This window comes from Lepidochelys kempii, chromosome 1, assembly GCF_965140265.1.
Source record: "Lepidochelys kempii isolate rLepKem1 chromosome 1, rLepKem1.hap2, whole genome shotgun sequence".
Lineage (NCBI taxonomy): Eukaryota > Metazoa > Chordata > Testudines > Cheloniidae > Lepidochelys > Lepidochelys kempii.
Window position 1 is genome coordinate 347508539 of NC_133256.1, and position 27032 is coordinate 347535570.

Sequence of the window (27032 nt, forward strand, 5' to 3'; positions counted from 1 at the left end):
AATGTATCACTCTTGTATCTGAAACTAGAAATATGAAATATAACTCTGAGGTCCTATTGTAGTTATGCAAAGTGTGGGCCATTAATGGTGGTTTGGAATCTTAATGGCTCCCATTAACCAGGACTTTGTGACTTTGTCCTCACCCATAACTATTTCACATTTGGGGACAAATGTATACCTTTAAATCACCTTTAAGTACCCGCATGGCCCCACAGTATGCCAACATTTTTATGGCTGACTTAGAACAACGCTTCCACAGCTGTCGTCCCCTAATGCCCCTACTCTACTTGCGCTACATTGATGACATCATCATCTGGACCCATGGCAAAGAAGCCCTTGAGGAATTCCACCATGATTTCAACAATTTCCATCCCACCATCAACCTCAGCCTGGACCAGTCCACACAAGAGATCCACTTCCTGGACACTACGGTGCTCATAAGCGATGGTCACATAAACACCACCCTATACCGGAAACCTACTGACCGCTATACTTATCTACATGCCTCCAGCTTTCATCCAGACCACACCACACAATCCATCGTCTACAGCCAAGCTCTACGAGATAACTGCATTTGCTCCAACCCCTCAGACAGAGACAAACACCTACAAAATCTCTATCAAGCATTCTTACAACTACAATACCCACCTGCTGAAGTGAAGAAACAGACTGACAGAGCCAGAAGAGTACCCAGAAGTCACCTACTCCAGGAAAGGCTCAACAAAGAAAATAACAGAACGCCACTAGCCGTCACCTTCAGCCCCCAACTAAAACCTCTCCAACGCATCATCAAGGATCTACAACCTATCCTGAAGGACGATCCCTCACTCTCACAAATCTTGGGAGATATGCCAGTCCTTGCTTACACACAGCCCCCCAACCTGAAGCAAATACTCACCAGCAACCACACACCACACAACAGAACCACTAACCCAGGAACCTATCCTTGCAACAAAGCCCGTTGCCAACTGTGTCCACGTATCTATTTAGGGGACACCATCACAGGGCCTAATCACATCAGCCACACTATCAGAGGCTCGTTCACCTGCACATCCACCAATGTGATAGATGCCATCATGTGCCAGCAATGCCCCTCTGCCATGTACATTGGCCAAACTGGACAGTCTCTACGTAAAAGAATAAATGGACATAAATCAGATGTCAAGAATAATAACATTCATAAACCAGTCGGAGAACACTTCAATCTCTCTGGTCACTCGATTACAGACCTAAAAGTGGCAATTCTTCAACAAAAATACTTCAGAAACAGACTCCAACGAGAGACTGCTGAATTGGAACGTATTTGCAAACTGGACACCATTAAATTAGGCTTGAATAAAGACTGGGAGTGGACAGGCCATTACACAAAGTAAAACTATTTCCCCATGTTTATTTCCCCCACACACACTGTTCCTCACATGTTCTTGTCAACTGCTGGAAATGGCCCATCTTGATTATCACTACAAAAGGTTTTTTTTCTCTCCTGCTGGTAATAGCTCACCTTAACTGATCACTCTCGTTATAGTGTATATGGTAACACCCATTGTTTCATGTTCTCTGTGTATATATATATATATCTTCCTACTGTATTTTCCACTGCATGCATCCGATGAAGTGGGTTTTAATCCACGAAAGCTTATGCTCAAATAAATTTGTTAGTCTAGAAGGTGCCACAAGTACTCCTGTTCTTTTTGCGGATACAGGTTAACACGGCTGCTACTCTGAAATCTGTTTTACTTGTAAGTCTTCCTGTATACCTGTGTGCCGGCAAGTGAGTAATTAAGTCTTACAGTGACATGTAATCATGTCACCTGAACTGGACTCCATCTTTAACCTGGTGCTTTTCCACTGAGAAGGAGGGGTGGGAGACAAGAGGGACAAAGGATTCCCGCCTTATGCAAAAGATATATAAGTGGGTGACAAAGTGAGCAGCCATCATGAGAAATCCCCTAGCTACCACCTGAGCTGGAACAAGGTCTGTACCAGGGGAAAGGATTGCGCCCAGACTAGAAAGGTGTCCGGTCTGTGAAAGAAACTTATTGAAACATCTCTAAGGGTGAGATTTTATCTGTATTCAATTTTTATTACTGTACTAGACTTAGACTTGCATGTTTTATTTTATTTTGCTTGGTAATTCACTTTGTTCTATTACTACTTGGAACCACTTAAATCCTACTTTCTGTATTTAATAAAATCACTTTTTACTTATTAATTAACCCAGAGTATGTATTAATACTTGGGGGGGGGATCAGCTGTGCATATCTCTCTATCAGTGTTCTAGAGGGCAAACAATTTATGAGTTTACCCTGTATAAGCTTTATAAAGGGTAAAACAGATTTATTTAGGGTTTGGACCCCATTGGGAGTTGGGCACCTGAGTGTCAAGGACAGGAACACTTCCTAAGCTGGTTTCAATTGAGCCTACAGCTGTTAGGGGATGTGGTTCAGACCTGGGTCTGGGTTTGCAGCAGGCTAGCGGGTCTGGCTCAAACCAGGCAGGGCACTGAAGTCCTAAGCTGACAGGGCAGGAAAGCACAAGCAGAAGTAGTCTGGTCACATCAGGTGGCAGTTCCCAAGGGGGTTTCTGTGATCCAACCCGTCACAGGATTGGCAACAGCGGGATTTGTGGGTAAGATCTGATTTGTATGTTGACCTGGGTCTGGGGCTTGGTCCTTTGGGATCAAGAGAACCGTTTTTCTTTTACTGGGATATTGGTTTTCATAACCATTCGTCCCCATAACAAGTGGCCCTGGTGATGATACTGGGAAACTGGAGTGTCTAAGGGAATTGCTTATGTGACTTGTGGTCAGCCGGTGGGGTAAAATCAAAGTCTTCTCTGTCTGTCTGGTTTGGTTTGCCTGGGTGTGCAAAGGAACCCCAGCCTTGGGCTGTGACTGCCCTGCTCTAAGCAATTTGTCCTGCATTGGTACTCTCCGTTGGGTCCCGCCAAAGGCAGCCTCGTTACATCTCTACGGTGCTACTGGACTCCTCATGGTTTCTTCATCCTGAGATTGGGACTCACTGCTCAGTGACTGCAGGCAGCGTTACACAAGGTAATAGTGTTGTCAGGTCCTTAGACCTCTGTAAGGCATGTGACTTGCTACCTCAGGCCATTTTGATTAAGATACAACAGTGATATAAAATTCACCCGGCACATGTTCAGTGGATTAGAAGCCGGCTCACTGCTAGGTCTGAAAACATAACTGTCAATGCAGGTGTGTGTCTAGTGGGGTCCCGCAGGGATCGGTTCTGGGCCATTTTGCATTTTTATCAATGCCCTGGAAGAAACATGGTGCAGTTTGCAGGTGACACAAAGCCTGGGGCAGTGGGAAATGAATAAGAGGAGAGGTCACTGATTCAGCACGATCTGGATCGCTTGGTAAGCTGGGCACAAGCAAACAATATGCGTTTTAATACAGCCAAATGTAAAGTCACGCATCGAGGAACAAACAAGACAGGCCAGACTTACAGGATGGGGGTGGGACCAAATGGGAATTGTCTGTTGTATTTTTATGACCCTTTGTGACGGGTTGCACCAACCGCACACAGGAGAGGCAAGGGTTAACAAACTGTTCTGGGCCCAAGAGGCCATGCCCCTGTGGAGGGAGCATTAAAAAGGGAGCAGGTCAGCTCAGTTGAAGCTCACCGAGGAGCAGAGCAGCCAGGAAGCCACTGGGCTCCAAGCCACCAGGGTCACGCCTCCTAGCCGCGGAAAGCCATTTGACCGTGGGAACCGAAGGGGACAACCTGCTGTGGCCAGCAGAGGAGAATCTGGAGACTAATCAGAGGGAACACGAGAGGGACCCCACATCCCACCCCAAGACACCACCAGAAGGACGGGAATGAGGGTAGGAAGCGACACAGGGAATGCACGTGAGGGTGTCGGGACCTGAACCCTGTGGCAGGATCCACTGTTTCGAAGGGCTCCGGATCGGAACCCTGTGGAGTAGGGTGGGCCCGGATTCCCCTACCTTCCCCCACCACTAGACGACTCTACCCCCTGAACTATAGCCACTCGGTAAAGGGGCCTTTGGACTCTCACCGTGATATGGCACACCCCAGAGCATTGCCATTAGGCAGCGCTGTCAGCCCAGAGCACTCAACTAACCCCCGGAAACCCCTACGCATGCCTCAGTTTCCCATATATGCTACATGGTTACCCAGTGTGGGGAAAGGGACTGTTTGCTTTCAGGCCAGGCTGGAAGACATAGGCGTGCATGTCCCCCAGCTGTCTGAGCTGGATGGGTCATTAAAAAGGACTGGCCGAGGCTGACCTCATGTCAATGGAGGGTCCGAGAAGACAATGGCAAGCCCAATGGCCCAGACACTGGAAGCCCATGCCCCAGAAGTCCAGTAATCCCTGCGGAGTGACCAAGTCCCTCCCAACGGGCTGTCTCCGTGGGACTGGCTGAGCGGAGTTCCCGGTGCGAAACAGAAGGGCTGGAACCCCATAGCTTCAGTCTAGAAGGCGGGGAGGCTGCGTGGCCATCGCTGGAGAAAGAGCGAGACCCCGTAGAAGGGCTCGTCCTAGAGACTGTTCCAAAGCTGGGGGCGAAGCCCTGACCCAGGGGCTCTGAGACAGGGCGATTTTATCCTGGGAAGCGGAGACTCTGAAAGAGACTGAGGGGGTCACGGAGACAATCAGCTGAACACGTTGTGGCCAAAAGGGCTAATGCGATGCCTGGCTACATAAGCAGGAGTAGAAGGGAGGTTCTGTTACTTCTGTCTTGGGCACTGGGGCGACCGCGGCTGGGATTCAGTGTCTGGTTCTGGAGCCTACCCTTCAAGAAGGATGTTGGTAAATTGGAGCGGGGCCAGAGAAGGGGCAGGGAGGGATAGGTCAGTGGTTTGATCATTGGCCTGCTAAACCCAGGGTTGTGAGTTCAATCCTCAAGGGGGCCATTTAGGGATCTGGGGCAAAAATTGGGGATTGGTCCTGCTTTGAGCAGGGGGTCGGACGAGATGACCTCCTGAGGTCCCTTCCAGCCTGGATAGTCTATGATTCTAAGAGCCACAAGAAGGATGAAGGGATCAGAAAAGCAGCCTTACAGTGACAGCCTCAGAGAGCTCTATCTATCCAAAGCAACGGGCTGACTTGATCACGGTCCATAAGTACCCACAGGGGGGCAGAATCTGATAACAGAGGCTTTTCTGTCAAGCAGACAAAGGTCGAACAAGCTGCAGCGGCTGGAAGTTGACCTAGGCAAACTCGGGCTGGGAAGAAAGCGTCATTTTTAACAATGAGGGTAATTGACCTTTAGACCAATTCACCAGGGTCGTGGCCGATTCTTCATCACTAACCATTTCTGTATCCAGATTGCATGTTTTTCCGAAAGATCTTCCTTCTTTCAAACAGGAATTATTCAGGGGAGTCCTCTGGCCAGGGTTACACAGGAGATCAGAGCAGATCATCACAGGGCTCCCTATGTCCTTATGCTTAAGGCTATGATTTAGTTACGGGGTTTGCGGAAGTCACGGAATCCATGACTTCCAGCGACCTCCGTGACTTCAGCCTGCAGTGGTCGGGAGCTACAGGGTCCCCCGGGGGGCTGCTCGTGGGAGCAGGGAGCTGCAGGGTACCCCCACCACCTCTGGTACTCCCGGAGCTCCAAGCTGCTGCGGGTGGCAGGGAACCCCTAGCTCCTGGCCACCACAGGGGAACCCCGAGCTCCTGGCCACCGCAGGCCCCTGGAGCTGTGGGCGACGGGGGTACCCCACAGCTCCTGGCTGACACTGGAGATGGGAGCACCCCCAGCTCCCAGCCCCCACAGGCAGTGGGGGGACCCCCCGGAGCTGCGGGTGGCAGGGGTACCCCACAGCCCCCAGCTGCTGCAGGTGGTGTGGGCACCCACAGATCCCCATTTTATCACTGATGTTTTTAGCAAAAGTCACAGACAGGTCACGGTTTCTGTTAATTTTTCTTTTTGTCTGTGACCTGTCCGTGACTTTTACAAAAAATGTCCCTGACAAAATCTTAGCCTTACTTATGTTCTACAAATCTCTGCCTCACAGGGCCCGGGGGAGGTGTCAGAGAAGGGAGGGGGCTATTCTGAGCAGAGAAGCTTTTCGGTTACGGTTGTAACGATTCTACACCCAGGCAGGGCTTCGGCACACAGGGGTCCTCCTGGAAGCAGTGGGAATAACTGCTCCAAAAGCCCCACCTGCGGGGAGCTAAAGAAGAATCCCTGTCAGTTGCTAGCAGTATAGGGCCTATGAGACACACCTGAGCAGTTCTGATTCCACCCGGGAGAGCACAGAGGAGATGTGTGATTTCTGTACGGTGCTTAGCTCTGGTGGGAGACCAGCACTTCACCAGCAGAGGCTTTGCAGGCTGAGAAGGTTTGAGTTGCTCTGGGGAGGCAGCGCTGTGGAAAGTGACCACCCACCCCTGATTTCATGGTATCATCCCCAATTAGTTACGTTCAAAGCTGACTGCAAAAAGTTCCAACGGGATCTCACAGACCTGGGTGACTGGGCAAGGAAATGGAAAATAAAATTAACTTGTTGATAAATGCAAAGGGATGCACACTGGAAAACATAACCCTGACTATACAGAACGAGAGGGTCTAAGTTAGCTGTTAGCACTCGAGAGAGAGATCTTGGAGTCACTGTGGATAGTTCTCAGAAAACATCCACTCAATGGGCAGCGGCAGTCAGAAAACCGAACAGAGTGTTAGGAACCATTAGGAAAGGGACAGATAACACAGAAAATACTGTAATGCCACTGTATAAATCCATGGTACGCCCACAGCTTGAATACTGCGTGCAGCCCTGGTTGCCCCATCGCAGAGAAGATCCATTGGAAGTGGACAGAGTACAGCGAGGGCCACACAAATCAGTAGGGGTCTGGAGCAGTTTGCATGCGACGAGAGATTAAAAAGACTGGAGCTGTTTGGCTTGGGAAAGAGACCATGGAGGGGGATGTGACAGAGGCCGTGACGAAGTCAGGCCGGACAGCTGGAAGGCAGGAGAATTAGCCCTAGAATGATTAAGGTCCTTTTCCCTACAAGCTGAGAAGGGGTCACCTCATGTCAATTAGGGACCCCGAGACCAATTAAGGGCTGTCTGCATCCTTTGCCACCCCCACTCCAGAGGAGAGTGGGAGCGTTATTCACCCTTGGTTTGTAGTGGAACTTGTTTCTTTTTTCCCTTCAGTTAGTGGAGGGGCACTGCGTGGGCCTGCCTGGGAAATATGCCTCCCCCCTGTCCAGCAGGAGAGTAAACACCGTCCAGAGAGGGGCTGACTTCCTCCCAGCCCCCACCACCAGAGGGGGGAGCGCTGAGCCCGCCGTGGTGCGGGGAGGCGCCTTGCCACAGGGCTATGAAATCACGATTGGGGTGGAGAAAGTGAGTAGGGAAGTGCTATTCACCCCTTCACAAAACACACGAATCAGGGGTCACCCAATGAAACTAACAGGCAGCTGGTTTAAAACACACCTAAGGAAGTATTTCTTCACACAATGCGCAGTCAACCTGTGGAACTCCTTGCCAGGAGATGTTGCGAAGGCCAAAAGGGTAACTGGGTTCAAAAAGAACCAGACAAGTTCCCAGAGGACAGGTCCGTCAATGGCCATTAGCCAGGATGGGCAGGGATGCAACCCCACGCTCTGTGTGTTCCTAAGCCTCTGTTCACTGGAAGCTGGGACTGGGCAACAGGTGGAAACGTGGATCACTCAATAATTGCCCTGTTGGGTTCATTCTCTCTGGGGCACCTGGCACTGGTCACTGTCGGCAGACAGGAGACTGGGCTAGATGGACCATTGGTCTGACCCACCATGGCCATTCTTATGTTCTTGATTTGTCCCTTAGCGCAACTGCCCCATATTTTCGGATGTACCAAAAGGCGTTAAAACAGAACAGAAGGAGCATTTCATACATGACATGGAAGCTCACGAGAACTGTGTGGTCTCCTTGAGGGCGGCAGACACGTACCCGCCCTGCTACAGGAGTTGGTGTTCCCCTGAAATGTCCCGCACAAGAACGTGCCGCCCCTCGCTTTTCACATGGTTTTTCCATCCCACAAAGGGGATCGCCCCAGCGCTGCATCCAGCAAGGACAGACAGGGACAGAGCACAGGGGGCTGGGAGACCAGGCGGTCCCACGAGAACAGCTCTGACCACATCTGGCTGGGCTGAGCGATGCCTCGGCGGAGGCCGAGGGTGCACACACTGGAGAGAATAATTCCACACTGGCCGAGGGATGGGCCGAGGGGACCCACTAGGCCAGTGGCGTCCAGGCCAGGAGGGACCTAGCTCACTAGGATTTTAAATCAGACGGGCTCCAAACCCCCAGCGCCCTGTGCTCTGGCCAGTCCCGCAACAGTAAGGCTCTTCCTGGCTGTCCATTTCCTCAGGCCTGGGACTGCAGAACTATGAAGAGACTCCCCACCTGCCCGGTAGCAGACACGTGTGAGTGTGTGCTCACGTACGAGTGTGAACACGTACGTACCAGCCAGGGCAGGTGCTATTTACAGCTCCATTGTGCACACGTGCACACAAAGCGCTAAGTAATGGAGTCGGGGCTAGAAATCACAGCAGAGGGGACCCGGTAACCTCACCGCACGCTGGCAGGGAAGCTGAGCCCAAATCGATTTTCCCAGCCGCCAGAGGAGCATGGGACACATCTGGGGTGTGAGGGTCAAACGAATCAGAATATAAAGGTGCCAGTGAGTGACCAAGCAGGTCCCCCAAATACCACGTCACCAATTGTTTGAGGAGTTTGGGGGGTCCTCCACCCCGCATATTTGTCCTCGTGTGGAACATAGGAACAGCCGGACTGGATGAGAGCCAACGAACACCCCGCGAGCCCAATGTCCTGTCACTGGCAGTGCCCAGCAACAGATGCTTCAGAGGAAGGTGTGAGAACCCCACAGTAGCAGACGTGGAATAATCGGCCTCCCACTTTAGGTGTCTACTAATCAGAGACCAGCTCAGACCCTGAGCCAAGCACTCTGCTAGCCCTGCGGGAATGTCTGTTGTCATTAATAATGCTGCAGAGCCATGGCCAATCCCTTGCTGAAGCTTGGATGAGTTCTTGGCCTCAACAACTTCCTGTGGCAGGGAGTTCCACAGCCCAAAACACAACCAGCAGAGTGCGTGGCCCTGGGGTGAGCAGAGGTGTTTTGTAATTGAATTCAAGGGAAACATTCCCCAGAAAGAGATAAAAAAAAAACAAATCAAAACAAGGTTCATGCTTTTTTTAAAAATGAGCCGGGGGAGGGAGGAATAAAGCCGAAAATACAGTCAATCAAAGGAAGCAGAAGATCTGAAAGGGGAAACGTTATTCTTATACAGACAGAGGTTACTTTTTACAGATGGGAAACTGAGGCACGGGGTAGCTCAAGTGATTTGCCCAAGGTCATACAGGGAATCTGTAGCAGAGCTGAATACAGAACCGAGATCTCTGTGCCGGCCCCACTCCAAGGGCCATCATGGCTCCATCTCGGCTGAATGCATCCCAGGGCTGGGGCTGTGCTCAAAGCAGGGAGCTGTAGAGAAAAGGGTCTTTAGGGGTAGGGCCTTTGCACCACCCCAAGCTTAGATTCCTAGATTCCAAGGCCAGAAGGGACAATTGTGATCACCTTGTCTGACCTCCCCTATAACAAAGGCCAGAGAACGGCCCTAAAGTAATGCCTAGAGCAGACCTTTTAGAAAAACATCCTGTCTTGATTTACAAATGGTCAGTGATGGAGAATCCACCACGACCCTTAGTAAACTGTCCCAATGGTTAATTGCGGTCACTGTTAGAAATGCATGCCTTATTTCTAGTCTGAATTTGTCTAGCTTCAACTTCCAGCTGTTGCGGTCACAGTACACATTTCTCTGCGAGGGTGAAGAGCCTGCTAGCAAATATTTGTTCCCCTAGTAGATACTTACAGACTGAGATCAAGTCACCCCTTAACCTCCTCTTTGTGGAGCTCCTTGAGTCTGTCACTATCGCAGACCAGAAGAAGGGCTCTGGATAGGGTGACCAGATGGCAAGCGTGAAAAATTGGAGCACTTCTTTTGGGTCTAGTTGCGTATATAAGACAAAGCCCCTTCTATGAGGACGGTCCCAATAACACCAGGACGTCTGGTCCCCCTAGCTCTGTGTGGTGCGAAAGTTCGTCTCTTTTGCTAACAGAAGTTGGTCCATTACAAGATAATACCTTGCCCACCTTGTCCCCTCTATCACCACAGGGCAGGTTTTCTAATCCAGGGGCTCTCAGCCCTTCCAGAAGATGGGACCCCTTTCAGGAGTCAGATGTGTCTTGCATACCCCAAGTTTCACCTCACTTAAAAACCACTTGCTTACAAAATCAGACATAAAAATACCGAAGTGACCCAGCACCCTAGTACTGACAGATTGCCAACTTTCTCATTTCATCTGGGCGAAATCTGAGTTTGAACTGACTTCGTTAGTGCTTTTTATGTAGCCTGTTGGAAAACTAGGCCAATATCTAGATGAGTTGATGTACCCCCAGAAGACCCCTGCGTGCCCCCAGACCAGGACACAGGATTCCAGCCATGGCCACACCAGTGCCAAATACAGATGGAATTTACCCTCCCTGCGCCTACTTCTGCATCCAAGGATCGCATTAGCCCTTCTGAACACAGCCTCACCCCGTATCAGGGCGACTTGCCCCTTTAGGGCGGGCGGATCTGGGTCTAGCTGAACTACCGAGGCACCCCTGGGCTGGATCGGGTGGTTCCTATAAAGGGCAGCAGGTTGCTGGAGCGCAGGGCAGGAAAGAAGACAGGCAGAAGACCCTGACACCAAAGGGTTTGGGCCCCAAGACCAGGAATCTGTGGCTCCAGCCAAAGCAGCAAAGGCCCCAGCAGGAGGGCCTGGGGCAGGGGGAATTGGAGACTGCTGGGTGTGGGCACGCTGCAGCCGAAAGACCTGAGATATGGGGTTTCCCTTGTGAGGCCGCAGGCAGGGAAAGTGTGGGAGAACCCGAGGGGAGGCTCACCCTAGGGGGGCCGTCCTGGGACTCGGTGGTTCATGAGGTGAATTGCAAAGGGCTGGCGGGTGGGTGAGGCAATCCCTGGTGGAGTTTGGGTCGGAAGAAATTAACAGGGCACTGCAGAGCCACCCCCCAGCCATGATGCGGGGAAGGGGGGGCTGGACACAGGGGACCCCACTTCGGCTGTATTGAATTACACATTGTCCGCTTGTGCCCAGCTAGTCAGCTCGCTCTGTGTCTCTGACCCGTCCTCTTCGCCGCCCCCTCTTCCCCCGTCTCTGGGCCCTCTGCAAACTGCCAGGGAGGAGCAAATGTTCAAAGGCCCCAGGTCATTAAGGAAATAGCACAGGGCCAGGAACCGATCCCTGCAGGACCGCACTGGAAACACCCCGTCAACGCTGGCTCCCGGTTTACACTTACAGCGGGTGACCCAAACCACGGGGGCGGGGGTGGGGCGGGGTGTCATTTGTTTTCTTTCGTTAGTGGCCCAGACAAGTGTCTGAGCTCCCCCGAGCTGGGAAGGGAACCAGAGCGTCCCAGCGAAATACAAGCTCGGCCAGAGCGTCCCAGGAGTGAGCCCCTTCTGCCTGATCTGGCCCACCTTATAATTCGCTTGCCCGCTCTGGTTCCCTTCCCCCGACCTGCAGAAGAGCTCGGGGAAGCCCGAAGGCTCGTCCACTTCAGCAAAGCTCCGCTAAAAGACGTTCCCTTGGCTCTCGAATACCCTGGCACCAACACGGCTACCACACAGCGAGCAGGGCGAGCCCCAGCAGTTAGGCAGTTTTTAATCCATTTAAGCCACCAGCACAGATTAGAGCAACCCCAAGGCCTGCCCCGAGTGATAACTGGCAGTCTGTGCCCCCACAGGCCTGCTGTAGGGGGTGGAGTAGAGCTGGATGCCCAGGATATTGCCCTTTGCCCCGATCTAGCTAGCACACAGCCCCCTGAGCCATAGGGAACCCCTTTCTGGGGCTCATCTCTAGCCCCCTATCTTACTCGCCCTCTGGAGGGTGCTTTGTTTAGAGCAGCAGCAGGTGGCTCGGCCCTGCCTCTCCTGAGCCCTCTGAGCTGACACCCCTGGGGGCGCTGCGTGTGCCTGGGAGCAGGGGCAACGGGGGAGCCCTGGGGTGGGCAAAGGCCCCGTTTCTTGCACTGGCTCGTGACCGACTGTTTCCAAACATTTTGGAGCCCAGCGGCAGCCGCTCAGTGGGGAGCCGGCAAAGCAGCCCTGCCCCACAGGGCTGCAGCAGAGTGGGGCAGGTGCTGGGAAATAAAGGGTTAAATGATCTGGAAAGAGAGCCCCCCGGCCAAGCAGTGATGGGCGGCCACTGCTGGGCCGGGGCCTGGCAGCTGCTCAAAGGCCCACAGCAATGCTGCCCGGCCATTCAGGACAGGAAGCGAAGAGGAATCTTGTTTCAAGGGGATGGAAGGAGCGAGAATGGAATTGCCTGAGTTGGAATTTGGCGAGGACATTGGGATTAACGTCTGTCTGTCTGTCTGTCTGTCTGCCAAATGAGCCCATCGCCAGCCACTGCTCCATCTAATTTCTGGGAGAGTCAGAACACGAAGCAAGGCAGGACATGTGAAAGGCCATTCGCTCAGGGAAGGCCCCGGCCAGTCCACCAGTGCTAAGTATTCCCAGTCTCGGAACAAGCACACCATGGCGTGACCGGGCAGCAAAGGAAACCATTTTATCCCCAGCACGGGCAATAATTAACCTGTGGAACTCACTGCTGGGGGGGGGTTACCTTGGAGCCTCTGGATCTGTTTGGTGAAGATCTCAGCCTGCCGGGCACTGGCCAGTCGCTCGTCCTCCAACAAGCCTGCAGCAGAGAGCGCGAGGTCAGCAGGCAGCGTGCAGAGACCCTGCTCCTGCACCCACCCTGCCATGTGGATCAGAGGAATGGGGCTGCAGGCCCGCAGCGCCTCAGCTGGGCTACATGCCACGGTACACAGGGAGGGACGTCCTGGGGGAACATGAGCCCAGCTGAGCCCTCCAGGGGGGAGAGGGAGAATTGCCCCCAGCCACCCCACGAGCATCTGGAGAGAGACAGAAGGGACATGGGAAGGGCATGGGCGGGGCTGGGAGCCCTGCGTGGACCCCAGCCCGCCCAAGGGAACGGGAAAGCACATGGCACCGAGGGAGCTGTGCATGGGAACCTGTGCAAGCACGAGCCCCCCCGTGCCCCATGGTGCTCAGGAGAGATCACAAGCCCCCCTGGTGCCCCATGCATGGGGACCTGAGAGAACATGACAGAGCTCTGGTGAGGCCACACCTGGAGTATTGCGTCCAGTTTTGGGCCCCTCGCTACAGAAGGGATGTGGACAAACTGGAGAGAGTCCAGTGGAGGGCAACGAAAATGACCAGGGGCTGGGGCACATGACTTACGAGGAGAGGCTGAGGGAACTGGGCTTACTTTGTTTGCAGAAGAGAAAAGTGAGGGAGGATTTGATAGCAGCCTTCAACTACCTGAAGGGGGTTCCACTGGTCTCAGTGGTGGCAGATGACAGAACGAGGAGCAATGGTCTCAAGTTGCAGTGGGGGAGGTCTAGGTTGGATATTAGGAAACACGATTTCACGAGGAGGGTGGTGAAGCCCTGGACTGGGTTCCCTAGGGAGGTGGGGGAATCTCCATTCTTGGAGGTTTTTAAGGTCAGGCCTGACACAGCCCTGGCGGGGATGGTTTAGTTGGGTTGGTCCTGCTTCGAGCAGGGGGTTGGACTCGATGACCCCCTGAGGTCTATATGATTCTGTGGAACACGCTCCGTGCCAGGAGTTCACGAGAGACGCCCTGTGCACACAAGTCACCTTCCCGTGCTCTCCTGCTCACACGACTCCGCATGGCCCCAGGCCAGCGTGTGCCGCCCTTACCCTGTAGCTCCAGTGAGTCATCCTCATGCTTCGCGGTCAGCTCCCGCGTCTCCTCCAGCTCCTTCAGCAGCTGCAGTACCTGGGCCCTCAGGTCTTCCATCTCCTGGTCCGTCAGGCCCAGCTGTTTGTCGCCCTCTTCCGTGAAGCCCACTTTCCCCACATCCTCCTCCTCTTCCTCCTCTGGGTCCGGGGCATCCACATCGCCTGGCAAGGAACACTATGTGAGCCACCTGCCGCTGACCTCCAGCCCCTCGCAATGCACTCACTGCTTGTGCCCCAGGCCACGGCTTGCAGCAGGGAGCCAGACCACCCCCTGCCATGCCAGCCTGGTACCAGGCCTCTGAGCCCACGGCAGAGACAAACCTCTGAGTCATTGCAGCGTGGAGGGGCAAAGGCCACCCTGGCCCGGCTGGAGAAGCGGATTCCACCCCGCCGCACGCGACCCACTGGCTCCACCTGACGGCAACGGCCGGAACCTCTCCAGCCAATTGGCTCTCGAGGTGGGGCACCCGCCGGGCCCACACAGGCAGCCACAGGGATGAAAAAGGGGGTCCCCTCCTGAGGTCCATCCAGAGCTGACCCCAGGGGCCTGAGAGAAATGGCTTGGCTGGAGGCAGATGGGGGAGAATTGACGGGGCTTCCCAGAGCCGCTCGTTAAAATTCTGCCCCCATGGTGACCGGAGAAAGGGGTAGGGGCTGGAGTCACCTCCACCGATGCTGCTAAGCCCCCATGCCAGGCACTGTGTACCCCTGGCGCTCAGAGGACCACTGCTCCGGGGCCACGGGCAGGCATTTCCCAGGGCCTTGGGGTCCCCAGCAGAGTCCCCGTTTCTCCACCCGTCACAAGCACACACCATCCCTCCGTACACTTGTTTCCTCCCTAAGTGGCTTCCTGGACATGGCAGGAGAGGACAGATGACGTGGCAGGCAGGTCCCTGCTACCCTGGGCAGGGGTGAAGGGCTGGGATCCCCTCTCAGCGCCACCCCATCAGAGGCTCCCAGGCCTCAAGGGAAAGGGCGGGGGGGACTGGCGGCTGTCTTTCCTCACTTTGCCTGTAACACAGACAGTGGCAGCTCCCCACTCCCTGGGGCGGGCGGTTCAGCTTACAAGGAGGAAAAATGGACCACACAGGGCCCCACCCACTGCCTCCGTCCTGCCCGTTTGCCCATCTAACACCCCTCCCCCCCCCGCAATGGGGAACATCATCGACTGCTCGGTTAGAACCATCGCTCGCTGCTGCCCCTCACCATGGCATCTGGGCGCCTGCCATATACAAGCTGTAGCATCAGCCAAGTCCCCAGTGGGCTTCAGGGAATCCGTGGCACCTCCCCCTTTGGGGGCGTCTGGGGAGAATGCAGCTAGTTTAAGCATGTAGAAACGTCAAACCTGAGTTCATGCAATGGCCAGATGACAAAGGTAGGCCCTAATCCTGCAAATGCTCGTGCACGTGAACAACGTCACACCCAGGACTAACCCCAGCATGACCAGTTACTCACACGGGGCACATAGGATCAGACCTCATTCCCGCAGGACGCCGGGCAATCCCAAAGTTAGGGATCTCCTAGCAGCCCTCAGTGTCCCCCCATGGCCCAGCCTCAGTCAGATTCTCTTCTAGTTTACACCAGCATCAGTCTGGATTAACTCCGCTGACGTCAACAGCCTTGCCCCGGGGTTAAAGCGACGGGAGAGGAGGGTCACAGGACAGAGATCCATGGAGCCACCTGAGTGGAACTGACAAGCTTACGGACAAAGTGTAATGGGCCAGGGTATGAAATACGAGGTCAGTGGCCTCACACCAGGGATGGACTTGGCCCAGTCCATACAATGGGAATGAGTTACTCTTGTGGTATTCCTGCCTCCTTGTGTTTTAGAGAGTTGACCAAAGGGGGATAGGCTAGAGGTCTATAAAGTCATGACTGATGTGGGGACGTGAATCGCGAAGTGTTATTTACCCCTTCCCATAACACTCGAACCAGGGGTCACCCAATGAAAGTAAGAGGCAGCAGGTTTAAAACAAACAAAAGACAGTACTTCTTCACACGACACACAGTTAACCTGTGGAACTCATTGCCAGGGGAATATTGTGAAGGCCAAAAAGGAATTAGATAAGTTCCCGGAAGATAGGTCCACCAATGGCTATTAGCCAGGAGGATGGGCAAGGATGGTGTCCCGAGCCTCTATTTGCCAGGAGGATCAGGGACGCAGCCCCCCATGCTCTGGGTGTCCCTAGCCTCTGGCTGCCAGAAGCTAGGAGTGGACGAGAGTGGATGGATCACTCGATAACTACCCTGTTCTGTTCATTCCTGCTGAAGCGTCTGGCACCAGCCAGGAGACAGGGCTAGATACACAATGGCTCAGTCTGGCCATTGTTATGTTCTTAAAGCAACAGCATCAGGTTAAAACCTTTTGTTTTTTAATCAGGGGGCAGACTTTCAAAGACACATAGGAGCGGGCCATGCCCACACAGGAGGCCAATGGGAGCCGGGCATTTGCCTCCCCCTGCTGCTTTTGAAAACCTCTCCCAAGATAATGAAACCAGTCAGTTCTTCCAGCCCCAGTCCCTCGGTTACTTTCCACAGGTTCCTCATCTTGGAGAGTGAAACCAGGCTAGTCCGGTCCTGCTGCCAACTCGCCAGGCCTGGCTGGAGGCGGCCAGGGCCGGGTTACGGACCCCGAAGGACAAAGCGGGCGTTCTTTAACAATCCAGTCTAACGGGAACTGACAGGACAAGAAACTAAAATAAACCCAGAGACCGGATTCTCTTGGTCCCACAGCTACTCTAAGCTTCTGTTTACAAACTGAGGTTTGGGCAGATTTGACCTCCATGGTGCCTTTACACTTGCAAAATTCTCTTCTCCCCACCACCTGAGCAGAGTTAAGTGTTTTCTATTTGGACAGTCACGTAGGAAGAGGCTGAGACAACGTCTCTGTTGCGCTGGCCCGAAGGGACATGGCCCTTTGCTAAACACACAAAGAGTATTTTTAAGGAGCGCAGTGGTCCCCGATTTTGATGATTTACGACGGAGAGGCTGTTCCCCACCCAGAAAAATAACTTGTTTCTTCTGCTTGCTTTTTACCCCAAGCCTCAGGGACATGGAGTCTGGTCTGGGTTGACTGGAGAAGCGGTGGGAGGTCTCTGGGAGATGCAGGAAGCTGGTGCAGGGGTATGAAACCTGAGCCAGCCTTGCTCCCCTGGGAGGGGCCTGCAGCACAGCCCATGACCCGGCCCGAAAAGCACGGGGCTCACGCGCACTCGACTTTAATCTCCTTGGCAGGTGGGTGTCTTCAGCCAAACTGCAACATCGCACGGAGCTGCCACCGAACAACATGTTACGAGGCCTGCACCATGAGTGCCACAGATTCGGTAACGAACTGGAGGGATGTCTGGGTCAGAACTGTGCACCCATGTGTCATATGCACTATACTGCGACCAGCTAGTGATGAGTCCCCTTTAGCTCTGCGGCTGGTGCATTTGGAGCAGGGGGGGTCTGGGTGCGAGCTCGGCTGTCGCTGGGGAGCTCTGGCTGTCCAGGGTGGCCCTGGAGTTATTGCAATAATGTTTCTACCTGCACAATTGGAAAAGCAGCCAACAAATGAGTCCCTGCCCCACACACGCTTCCTGCAGACAGATCCGAGGTCCCACCACTGCTCCCCTGAACCGAGCTGGAGCAAGGACTCGCTAGCTGAGACCCTCTCTTCGATTAGCATGCTGAAAGCCCTGGCACCAGCCCGTCCCCCTTTAGAGTGACTCTCCCTTGTCTGGTAGGGACAGAGAAGGGAGCCAGCCGGCTCCTAGTGCGACCCCAATCTCCTTGGCAAGCTCCATCCCACTGGGTTTGCCAACTCTGCCTCGGAGAGCAGGGGCTTGTGACAGCTCTAGGAGCTAGGCAGGCCAGGGCTCTGCTACTGACTTCTTTCTGTGGCCCTGGGCAAGTCCATTCAGCATCCAGTGCCTCAGTTTCTCCCTCTGTAAAATAGGGGTAAGGATCCCAAGCCACCCACCCTGAGGAGCTGGGAGGATGAACTCCTTAAAGTGCCTTGAGATCCACAGTGAGGGAGGGAAGTGGTCAGTGAAAAGCATTGACAGGGCCCATACACCATTCCCTGTCCCATCGCACTGGGGCGGCCGGGGGGCTCCATCCTCAGCCAGGCAGCAGGCTGGTTTCTTGGGCACATCCATCAGAGGGCTCTTTGGTCTCCTCTCAATGAGCTCCTTGCAGCCCAGCCGTGGGGCGCTGGTAGCTGGGGGAGTCTGGGCTCCAGAGGAGTGGGGCTAGCTGGCTGTCCAGAGCCCTGGATTCTCTCTTCCCACTCCGCCAGCCCGGAATCCCATCCCCACGAAGAAGACAAGTCATGGGGCACTCGCATGGGACGGCTCGTTCTGGCCGTTCTCCCGCCCGGGGTCCGTCTGGCCGATTTCCAGCGTCGGCTCTTCGGGGTGCCCACTTGGTGCTGCTGTAATTAATGGGGACGGGGGAACGGGCGCCCCTTCCCGTGCGCAGCGTGAGACCACAGGGCTGGCTCGGCCAGGGCTGGGGCGATGGAGGCCCAGCTGTGAGCAGCGAATCCCTTCCACGAGGAATAAAAGGAACAAAAGCGAGGTTTATCCTGCTTCTTTCCCCGCCCCCTGGGATCTCCGGCCTCCCTGCCCCAGAAGGCCCGGGATAACCCCATCACCGCGCAGTGCGGGTCTAGCCCGTCGGGAAGGAGGCCGGGACAGGCACCTCCGCTGGGAAGAGAACCCCAGTGGCACAGGACCCAGATCTCCTGATTCCCAGTGCAGGGCTCTGGGCCCTGGGCCCCACGGCAGCCCCGATGGCGCATGGACAGAGAGGGCCCTGCTGCCTCACTAGCCAAGTCCTTCAGCCCCCAGCCTCTCTGCGGAGGCTGCCAGCCGGGTCGTGGGGGCTGACCCCCCCCGCCCTCGCCCCATTGCACAGTGGACAGATCGGGCTCCCCGGGAGGGGCGGAGCCACCCGGAGCTGCGAGCCCCAGAGCCCAGGGCTGCTCAATAATGCATGGCCAGCCGGGCCAGCCGCGCTGTCTGGGCCACATGGGGAGGGACCGGAGCCGCCCCAGCCACAGGCCCGCTGGAGTGGAGGAGACGATGGCCCCGGTGCAGGACTCTCCCTGCAGACCCCCAACCTGCCCGGGACAGCCGAGCTCTCCCGGGCTGCAGAGACGGGGGGTAGGGAGGCGAGCGACTGGCGGGGGGCTGGGAATCCAACGGGCGAGCTAGGCTGCGCCCCACCCACCCGGCGTGGGGGAGAGACCCAGGCTCCCCCTGCAGGAGGGTCTCCACACACGGGGGGCAGCGGTGACGGGGGCGTAACAGACACTGCCTCTGCTGGGGACCCACCCCAGGCCCCTCACCACCGAGCACCTCAGCTCCCCCGAGCGTGCCAAGGGAGAGGCTCCACCGGAGGGAGTAGTAGGCTGCTCCGGCCACTGGGGCTGGCCACTAGGGGGAGCCGGGATCGCGGCCTGGCGGGAGCCGGGCAGGACGACACCAAGGGGCAGGAGGCTGCGGTCTGGGCTCCGCTGTCCAGAGCCGGCCCAACGGGGCGAGCTGGGACCGGGCAGGCAGGAGAGCAGCTGGGCAGCCCCCGGGCTAAGGCCTTGCAGAGGCTCTGACGCTGGGCTACAAGATGCCACCGTCTGCCCCTGAACTCAGCGGGCTGGACCGGGCCAGGCTGGTCGAGGCCAAGCTGGGCCGGGAGTCTCCTCTCCAGGCCAGTCCCCAGGCCGTGGCTGTGCCCGGCGGCCGGCAGCGCTGGGACGGGTCCATGGAGCATGAGGCGGGGTGTGAGCTGCAACCAAGGAAGCAAGTGAAGCTTGTACCGCCCGGCAAGCGTCTGAGGGGCACCGGCAGAGCTGGGGGGTGGGAGCCTGGGGCTGGGCTAGCAGGGGGCTGCGGGTCAGGAGTGAGGGGCACCGGCAGAGCTGGGGGGGTGGGAGCCTGGGGCTGGGCTAGCAGGGGGCTGCGGGTCAGGAGTGAGGGGCACCGGCAGAGCTGGGGGGTGGGAGCCTGGGGCTGGGCTAGCAGGGGGCTGCGGGTCAGGAGTGAGGGGCACCGGCAGAGCTGGGGGGTGGGAGCCTGGGGCTGGGCTAGCAGGGGGCTGCGGGTCAGGAGTGAGGGGCACCGGCAGAGCTGGGGGGTGGGAGCCTGGGGCTGGGCTAGCAGGGGGCTGCGGGTCAGGAGTGAGGGGCACCGGCAGAGCTGGGGGGTGGGAGCCTGGGGCTGGGCTAGCAGGGGGCTGCGGGTCAGGAGTGAGGGGCACCGGCAGAGCTGGGGGGTGGGAGCCTGGGGCTGGGCTAGCAGGGGGCTGCGGGTCAGGAGTGAGGGGCACCGGCAGAGCTGGGGGGTGGGAGCCTGGGGCTGGGCTAGCAGGGGGCTGCGGGTCAGGAGTGAGGGGCACCGGCACAGCTGGGGGGGTGGGAGCCTGGGGCTGGGCTAGCAGTGGGCTGCGGGTCAGGAGTGAGGGGCACCGGCACAGCTGGGGGGGTGGGAGCCTGGGGCTGGGCTAGCAGGGGGCTGCGGGTCAGGAGTGAGGGGCACCGGCAGAGCTGGGGGGGTGGGAGCCTGGGGCTGGGCTAGCAGGGGGCTGCGGGTCAGGAGTGAGGGGCACCGGCAGAGCTGGGGGGTGGGAGCCTGGGGCTGGGCTAGCAGGGGGCTGCGGGTCAGGAGTGAGGGGCACCGGCAGAGCTGGGGGGGTGGGAGCCTGGGGCTGGGCTAGCAGGGGGCTGCGGGTCAGGAGTGAGGGGCACCGGCAGAGCTGTGTGATGGGCAAGACCCCAGGGCGAGAACCTCAGGGAGGCGGCAGACTGGGGGGGTTGAAGGGCAAGCTGACCTGCAGCCCCCATCTGCTGTTCCAGTCCTGGGTACTCCCCATCTCTGCCCCCCCCAGCTCAATCTTGCACCCCTCCCACCCGCCGTTACAGCAGCCCGGGGCAGAGCCGGGCAGTGGCTCGTACCCACACAGGGCGGGCAGGCCAGGATCTCACAGGGACACATGCCCCCCGCACCCCAAACAGAGTTCACTCTTTGACACGCCCACCCGGCCTGGCAGCGGGTCCCACTGGGGGCGGGGGGCACCGAGTTCCCCACACCTGTGGGCCAGGCTCTGAGCCTGCCCCATGCGTTCAGGCGGACTCCCCCGCACTGCCAATCAGACCCAGCCCGACAGGGGCACGGGGGGGGGGGGCAGGTGTCTGGGCTGCTTCATTCAGCCTCTGGCCCCCACTAGCCTCTGGGCTATTTTTAACCCTGATCTATGTTTTGCTCTGGGCCCCCGCTGTCAATTACGCTCCTGTTCCCATGACAACCGAGAGGAGCCCAGAGACATCAGGGGCCAGAACCCCTGGGAATCTCACCTTTGCCACCTACCGGCTGGGCTCCTGGGGGGGCCTCGGACCCACCCCCTGGAGCGTGCTCTGGGGAGGGGCAGGGACGTTCCCCCCCACCACCCCCCTCCAATTCTGCCGGTGCCCCTCACTCCCCACCCACAGCCCCCTGCTACCCCAGCGCTGGCTCCCCCCCAACTCTGCCAGTGCCCCTCACTCCTGACCCGCAGCCCCCTGCTCCCCCAGCCCTGGACTCCCCCCACCGAGCTCTGCCAGTGCCCCTCACTCCCGACCCGCAGCCCCCCCCCATCCCTCTCTCGGCCAAGCCCTTCCCAAACTACTGCCCCCTTGGAGCATGGACGGGAGAGAGCGGCTGGAGCAGGGGAAGAGAGGAGAGTGACTGGGGCGGGGCGGGGGGTGGAGGAGGGAAGCTGACAGTGAAAGTCGCAGGAGGAGGGGAGATGAGGCAGGTGCACACAGGGCCCCAGCCTGGGCGACCAAGTGCCCCGTGCCTGTGCCCGCAGACAGCTCGGAGCGATGGGCACCGCCACCACCCCACCCCGGGGGGGCACTGACTCTGAAACCTACTGATGGCAGGTACCCCAGCAACCCGCGGGCTCACTCTGGCACAAGCGGGAGGGGCTTGCCTCTTGGGCGGAGCTTGGGAGAGTCCATCCCCTCGTTCTTTTCCAAGCTGCCCCTTGGCGCAGAGCCGCTGCCCAGCAAGGGGGAAGCCATGGCAGCGAATCAGCCCAGTTCCGGTTCCTCACAGGCCCCGTGGACCAGTCCTCCCCGCACAGCCCCTGTGCCAGTGGGAATGGGCAGCCCAGAGAGCCGTTGGCCCATGCTGATCCTAGCCAGGACGCTGCGCTCCAAGAGCCACTCCCCCCACACCCCCATCCGCTGCTGTTCTGTGACAGCACATGGGGGGTGAGCTCCCTGGCACCCCCAATCTGCCCCCCCCAACACACACATGCTCTGGGGTTCTGCCCCCAACTCTGCAAGGGGAGTGGGGTCTAGTGGTTAGAGGTGGGGTGGGGGGGCTGGGAGCCAGGACTCCTGGGTTCTCTCCCCAGCTCTGGGAGGCGAGTGGGGTCTGGCAGTTAGAGCAGGGGGCTGGGAGCCAGGACTCCTGGGTTCCAATCCTGTCACGGATGCTTTTCCCTGAGTTCGCTGGGGCAGGGCATTCTGAGGCTGAATGTCTAATGCGCCTTGATGTGCTCAGATGCCAGGGCAGGACAGCACCATGTTGCCCTTGCTTCTGCTCACAGACTGGGGGGCGTCAGGACTCGGGGAGCCAGCCTGTCCCCCGCACTCCAGGGGCCAGTGCAGGATCATTTTCCAGGGTTCTGACCCACAACTGGACAGGGGCCCCTCCATGCCCCACACACGGACCCATTCCAGCATCTCCTCTCCCTCCCAGTAGCCCTGGTCACTCTGGGGAGGGTGGAGGCTGCAGGGCTGGGACGTTCGCCCCCCTCTCCCCCCATCCAGAAACAGCTCCTCATCTGCGTCCACAAGTTAATTACATAACTGGGTCACGTGCCATTCCCGGGGGGAGGAATGCAGCCAATGTGCGTTGAGCTCCCAGGGATGGAGGGGAGTCGCCTGGCACAGAGGCCAGCTGCCTGCCCAGGCAGAGGTGCCCCATCATACCCCCCCCCATAGTCAACGGACACCTGGTCTCTACCCTGGGGAGTCAGGACTAGAACCCGAGTCCCTCTGCTCCAAAGAGCTGGGCTGAGCCCAATGGAGCAAAAGGAGAGCTCCCTCGGCCAGCGCAAGCAGTGGGCCCTTATCCCCTTGCAGGGCAACGTGCACAGATGTGCCCCCAGGGGAACTGCACAGCTCTCCCCCAACTCTGCTGAGCCATGGTACCCGTAAGTGCCCATCCCCATGCCAGCAGAGCAGCCCCACCCAGACAGAGCATCGTGCTAGTTAGCCTGGCCCCAGGACATAGCCAGACATCCCTGAAGTCCCCGCAGCCCAGCCCCCGATCCCAGCCGGGCACCCCTGGGGTCCTCGCAGCCCAGCCCCCGATCCCAGCCGGGCACCCCTGGGATCCCCGCAGCCCAGCCCCCGATCCCAGCCGGGCACCCCTGGGATCCCCGCAGCCCAGCCCCCGATCCCAGCCGGGCACCCCTGGGATCCCCGCAGCCCAGCCCCCGATCCCAGCCGGGCACCCCTGGGGTCCTCGCAGCCCAGCCCCCGATCCCAGCCGGGCAGCTCACTCCCCCGCTCCCTGCTCTGGGGGGTGCTGGGGGGGGTGGAGGGCGCAGCATGTGGGGTGGGGGGCAGCCCAACGGCGAAGGGATGGAGAGCTGTGGGGAGGTAGAGGGCCCAGTGGGGAGGGTGGAGGGCTGTGGGGGGGCATCTGGAGGGGGGCACTGGGGGAGTTTGGCAGCCCGGCGGGGGGACTGGAGGGTCTGGCGGGGGGGTGTCCGGCGCAGGGGGGGGCACTGGCAGAGGATGGCAGCCTGGCAGGGGGAGGATGGAGAGATGCAGGCGGGGGTGTCTGGTGCGGGAGGGGGGCACTGGGGGAGGATGGCAGCCGGCGGGGGGGGATGGAGAGATGTGGGGGGGTGTCCAGCACGGGGGGGGGGCACTGGGGGAGGATGGCAGCCTGGTGGGGGGAGGATGGAGAGATGGGGGGGGCCGGGGGGGTCACTGGGGAGGATGCCAGCCCGGCGGGGGAACTGGAGGGTCCGGCGGGGGGGGCACTGGGGGAGGATGGCAGCCCTCAGGGGGGGATGGAGAGATGCGGGGGGAGAGTGTCCGGCGCGGGGGGGGGGCACTGGGGGAGGATAGCAGCCCGGGGCGGGATGGAGAGATGCGGGGGGGGGAGTGTCCGGCGCCGGGGGGGGGCACTGGGGGAGGATAGCAGCCCGGGGGGGGATGGAGAGATGCTGGGAGGGGGTGTCCGGCGCGGGGGGGGCACTAGGGGGGAATGGAGGGTCCGGCGGGGGGGATGGAGAGATGCGGGGGGGGGGTGTCCGGCGCGGGGGGGCACTGGGGGAGGATGGCAGCCAAGCGGGGGGGATGGAGAGATGCGGGGGGGGTGTCCGGGGCGGGGGGGGCACTGGGGGGAATGGAGGGTTCGGCGGGGGGGATGGAGAGATGCGGGGGGGGTGTCCGGCGCGGGGGGGGCACTGGGGGAGGATGGCAGCCAAGCGGGGGGGATGGAGAGATGCGGGGGGGGTGTCCGGGGCGGGGGGGGGCACTAGGGGGGAATGGAGGGTCCGGCGGGGGGGATGGAGAGATGCGGGGGGGGATGTCCGGCGCGGGGGGGCACTGGGGGAGGATGGCAGCCAAGCGGGGGGGATGGAGAGATGCGGGGGGGGTGTCCGGGGCGGGGGGGGCACTGGGGGGAATGGAGGGTTCGGCGGGGGGGATGGAGAGATGCGGGGGGGGTGTCCGGCGCGGGGGGGGCACTGGGGGAGGATGGCAGCCAAGCGGGGGGGATGGAGAGATGCGGGGGGGGTGTCCGGGGCGGGGGGGGGGCACTAGGGGGGAATGGAGGGTCCGGCGGGGGGGATGGAGAGATGCGGGGGGGGATGTCCGGCGCGGGGGGGCACTGGGGGAGGATGGCAGCCAAGCGGGGGGGATGGAGAGATGCGGGGGGGGTGTCCGGGGCGGGGGGGGCACTGGGGGGAATGGAGGGTTCGGCGGGGGGGATGGAGAGATGCGGGGGGGGGTGTCCGGCGCGGGGGGGGGCACTGGGGGAGGATGGCAGCCAAGCGGGGGGGATGGAGAGATGCGGGGGGGTGTCCGGGGCGGGGGGGGCACTGGAGGGTTCGGCAGGGGGCATGGAGAGATGCGGGGGGGGGGTCCGGCGCGGGGGGGGCACTGGGGGAGGATGGCAGCCCGGCGGGGGGACAGGAGGGTCCGGGGGGGGGCTGCAGCCCCACTGACCTGCCCGCTCCTGCCTCCGGCCCGGCTGCTGCGCCATGGCCGCTCCCCGAGCCGCTGTGTGGACGCGGAGCCAGGGCGGGGGCGGGGGCGGGGGCAGGGGCGGAGCAGGGCCGCCCCCCCCAGCTTGGGGGCGGGATCCAGCGGGGCCCCCCGCAGGGCCTGCTGCGGGAGAAACCCCCCTCCGGCCTGCTCCGCTGCAGCCGATGGGGGGGTTCACCCCCCCTCCCCCACGGAGGCCTTTAACTCTTCGCCTTCTGGAGCCTGGCCGGGGGGGTTACCGGGGGCCACGCGAGCCCCGGGCGCGGACAGGGCAGGATCGGGGCCCCCTGCTCCGGGAGAGCCATGCTCCGTGCTCCGGCCCCAGCCCTGCGCAGCCCCTTGGGATCGCTCACCCAGGGGAAATGCAGCCGACTCTGGGGTGGGGTGTGGCAGCCGGGGCATGGCCCTGCGGCCGCCCCCCCTCAGGGAACGGGGGAGGGGAGACCCTGTGTCCAGCTGCGGGGGGGCCGGGGAAGGCTGGGGCTGGGGGCTTTGGCCAGGAGGGTGGAATTTAGAGCCCGGCCGGAGTGTGGAATGACCAGCAAGGCCCTGGGGGGGGGGTGTCCCTGCCCCCTTCAACCCACAGGAGGCAACCCCACCCCCCACTGCACAGCGCCCCCTTACCGTGCTCTGGGGCATTGGGGTCAGACTGGCTGTGAGGGGAGAGAGCCCCCCCCCGCTGAGCCCCTGCCCCACTGCACAGTGCTCCCTAGTGCCACATAGGCGTCATCACTGAATGAGTGGGGAGGTCCCCTAGGGAGCCACTCACATTAGTCCCTCTTTCTCGGGGCCTAGCGAGACCCCACCTGGGATCCTGACTCAGCTCTGGGCCTGAAGCACCACAAAGCTATCGGCATGAATACGAGTCAGGGCCAGCAAAAGCACACACCCATTCCCCCTGGCAGGGGGCCGGGACCCTGGCCACTCGCCGCACCAGCTCTCTTCTACAGCCCGCCACGGACAAAGCCGGAGGGCCTTGGGAAACGTGGCCCGGCGGAGGGAATGCAGCACGGAGAGCGGGCATCCCTAGAGAAACAGGTTACCAGGCACTGCCTGCCTTTTCAGGTTGTTGGGGTTCTTTTTACCAGGATCATATTGCGTATGCACCACGTTGTTATTGTAGCGTTTCCCCTAAGAGCGCTGGGCTCCGTGCTGTGGTTTGTTATTGTAGGGTTGCTTTGATGGTAATGCCTGTGGGAGCCAGCGAAGGTCACTCAATCAGGGTGAACTGGAAACAGAACGGGGCAGACAAACCCCAAAGCTGGGGGATATTCCAATACTTAGATGTACCAAACCAACTTCTTTTGCACCTCACTGGTTACTCAGAAGTCCAAACAAGGCAGTTCCCTTCAAGTGCCCAGCCTCCGGCTTCCCTCCAGACACACACGTCAGATATGATGGCGGTTACTGGAAATCTGATTTCATCATATAAAAGAAAAGGTCCTTCCAACCCCAAAGGAGCAAGCCCCAGACCCAGGTCAAATAATAACTTAGATCTTACCCCAAATTCACGCTTACAGCCAATTCTTACTAACTCAACTAACATTTATTAAACAAGAAAAGAGAGCATGTTGGTTAAAAGCTCAAGATACATAAATACTTGAGTTCAATTCTTGAGGTCCAGATACAGAGCAGAGATGGGGAGTTTGTAGTTGCCAAAAGTCCTTTTAGAAATAGTCCAGAGGTTAGAGCCCAATGTCCATATTCAGGGTGACTCCGGTCAGTGACTGGGGATCTCCATCCTTATGGCTCAGGGTTTCCCCCTCTTGAACCCAAAGCAGATCTGAGATGAAGAAGGATCCTGTCCCAGGGTTTTTATACATTTCCTGCAACCATTTGGCCTGAGAAAACAATACACTTAACTTTCCTTCTCCCAAACATCCTGGCAATTAGCACAGGGTCATTTATCCATTAAATCGT

The 27032-nt window shown here is 58.7% G+C and overlaps 1 protein-coding gene across 3 annotated transcripts in view; it reads right to left on the reverse strand.

The window, feature by feature from the left end:
* CCDC136 (coiled-coil domain containing 136) overlaps positions 1 to 25153 on the reverse strand; it is a 39066-nt gene extending 13913 nt beyond the window's left edge. For 2 of the 3 annotated variants that reach the window (XM_073328959.1, XM_073328960.1), the window contains exons 1-4: positions 25074 to 25148; positions 15065 to 15160; positions 13817 to 14020; positions 12693 to 12767 (exon numbers count right to left, since the gene is read on the reverse strand). In XM_073328959.1, coding sequence (XP_073185060.1) covers positions 12693 to 12767; positions 13817 to 14020; positions 15065 to 15160; positions 25074 to 25110 — 412 coding nt within the window. In that variant the 5' untranslated portion in view covers positions 25111 to 25148. Of the gene's footprint in view, positions 1 to 12692; positions 12768 to 13816; positions 14021 to 15064; positions 15161 to 25073 lie in introns of all 3 variants that reach the window. The other variant, XM_073328961.1, reaches the window with a different exon arrangement.
* Between the last annotated feature and the right edge of the window lie 1879 nt (positions 25154 to 27032).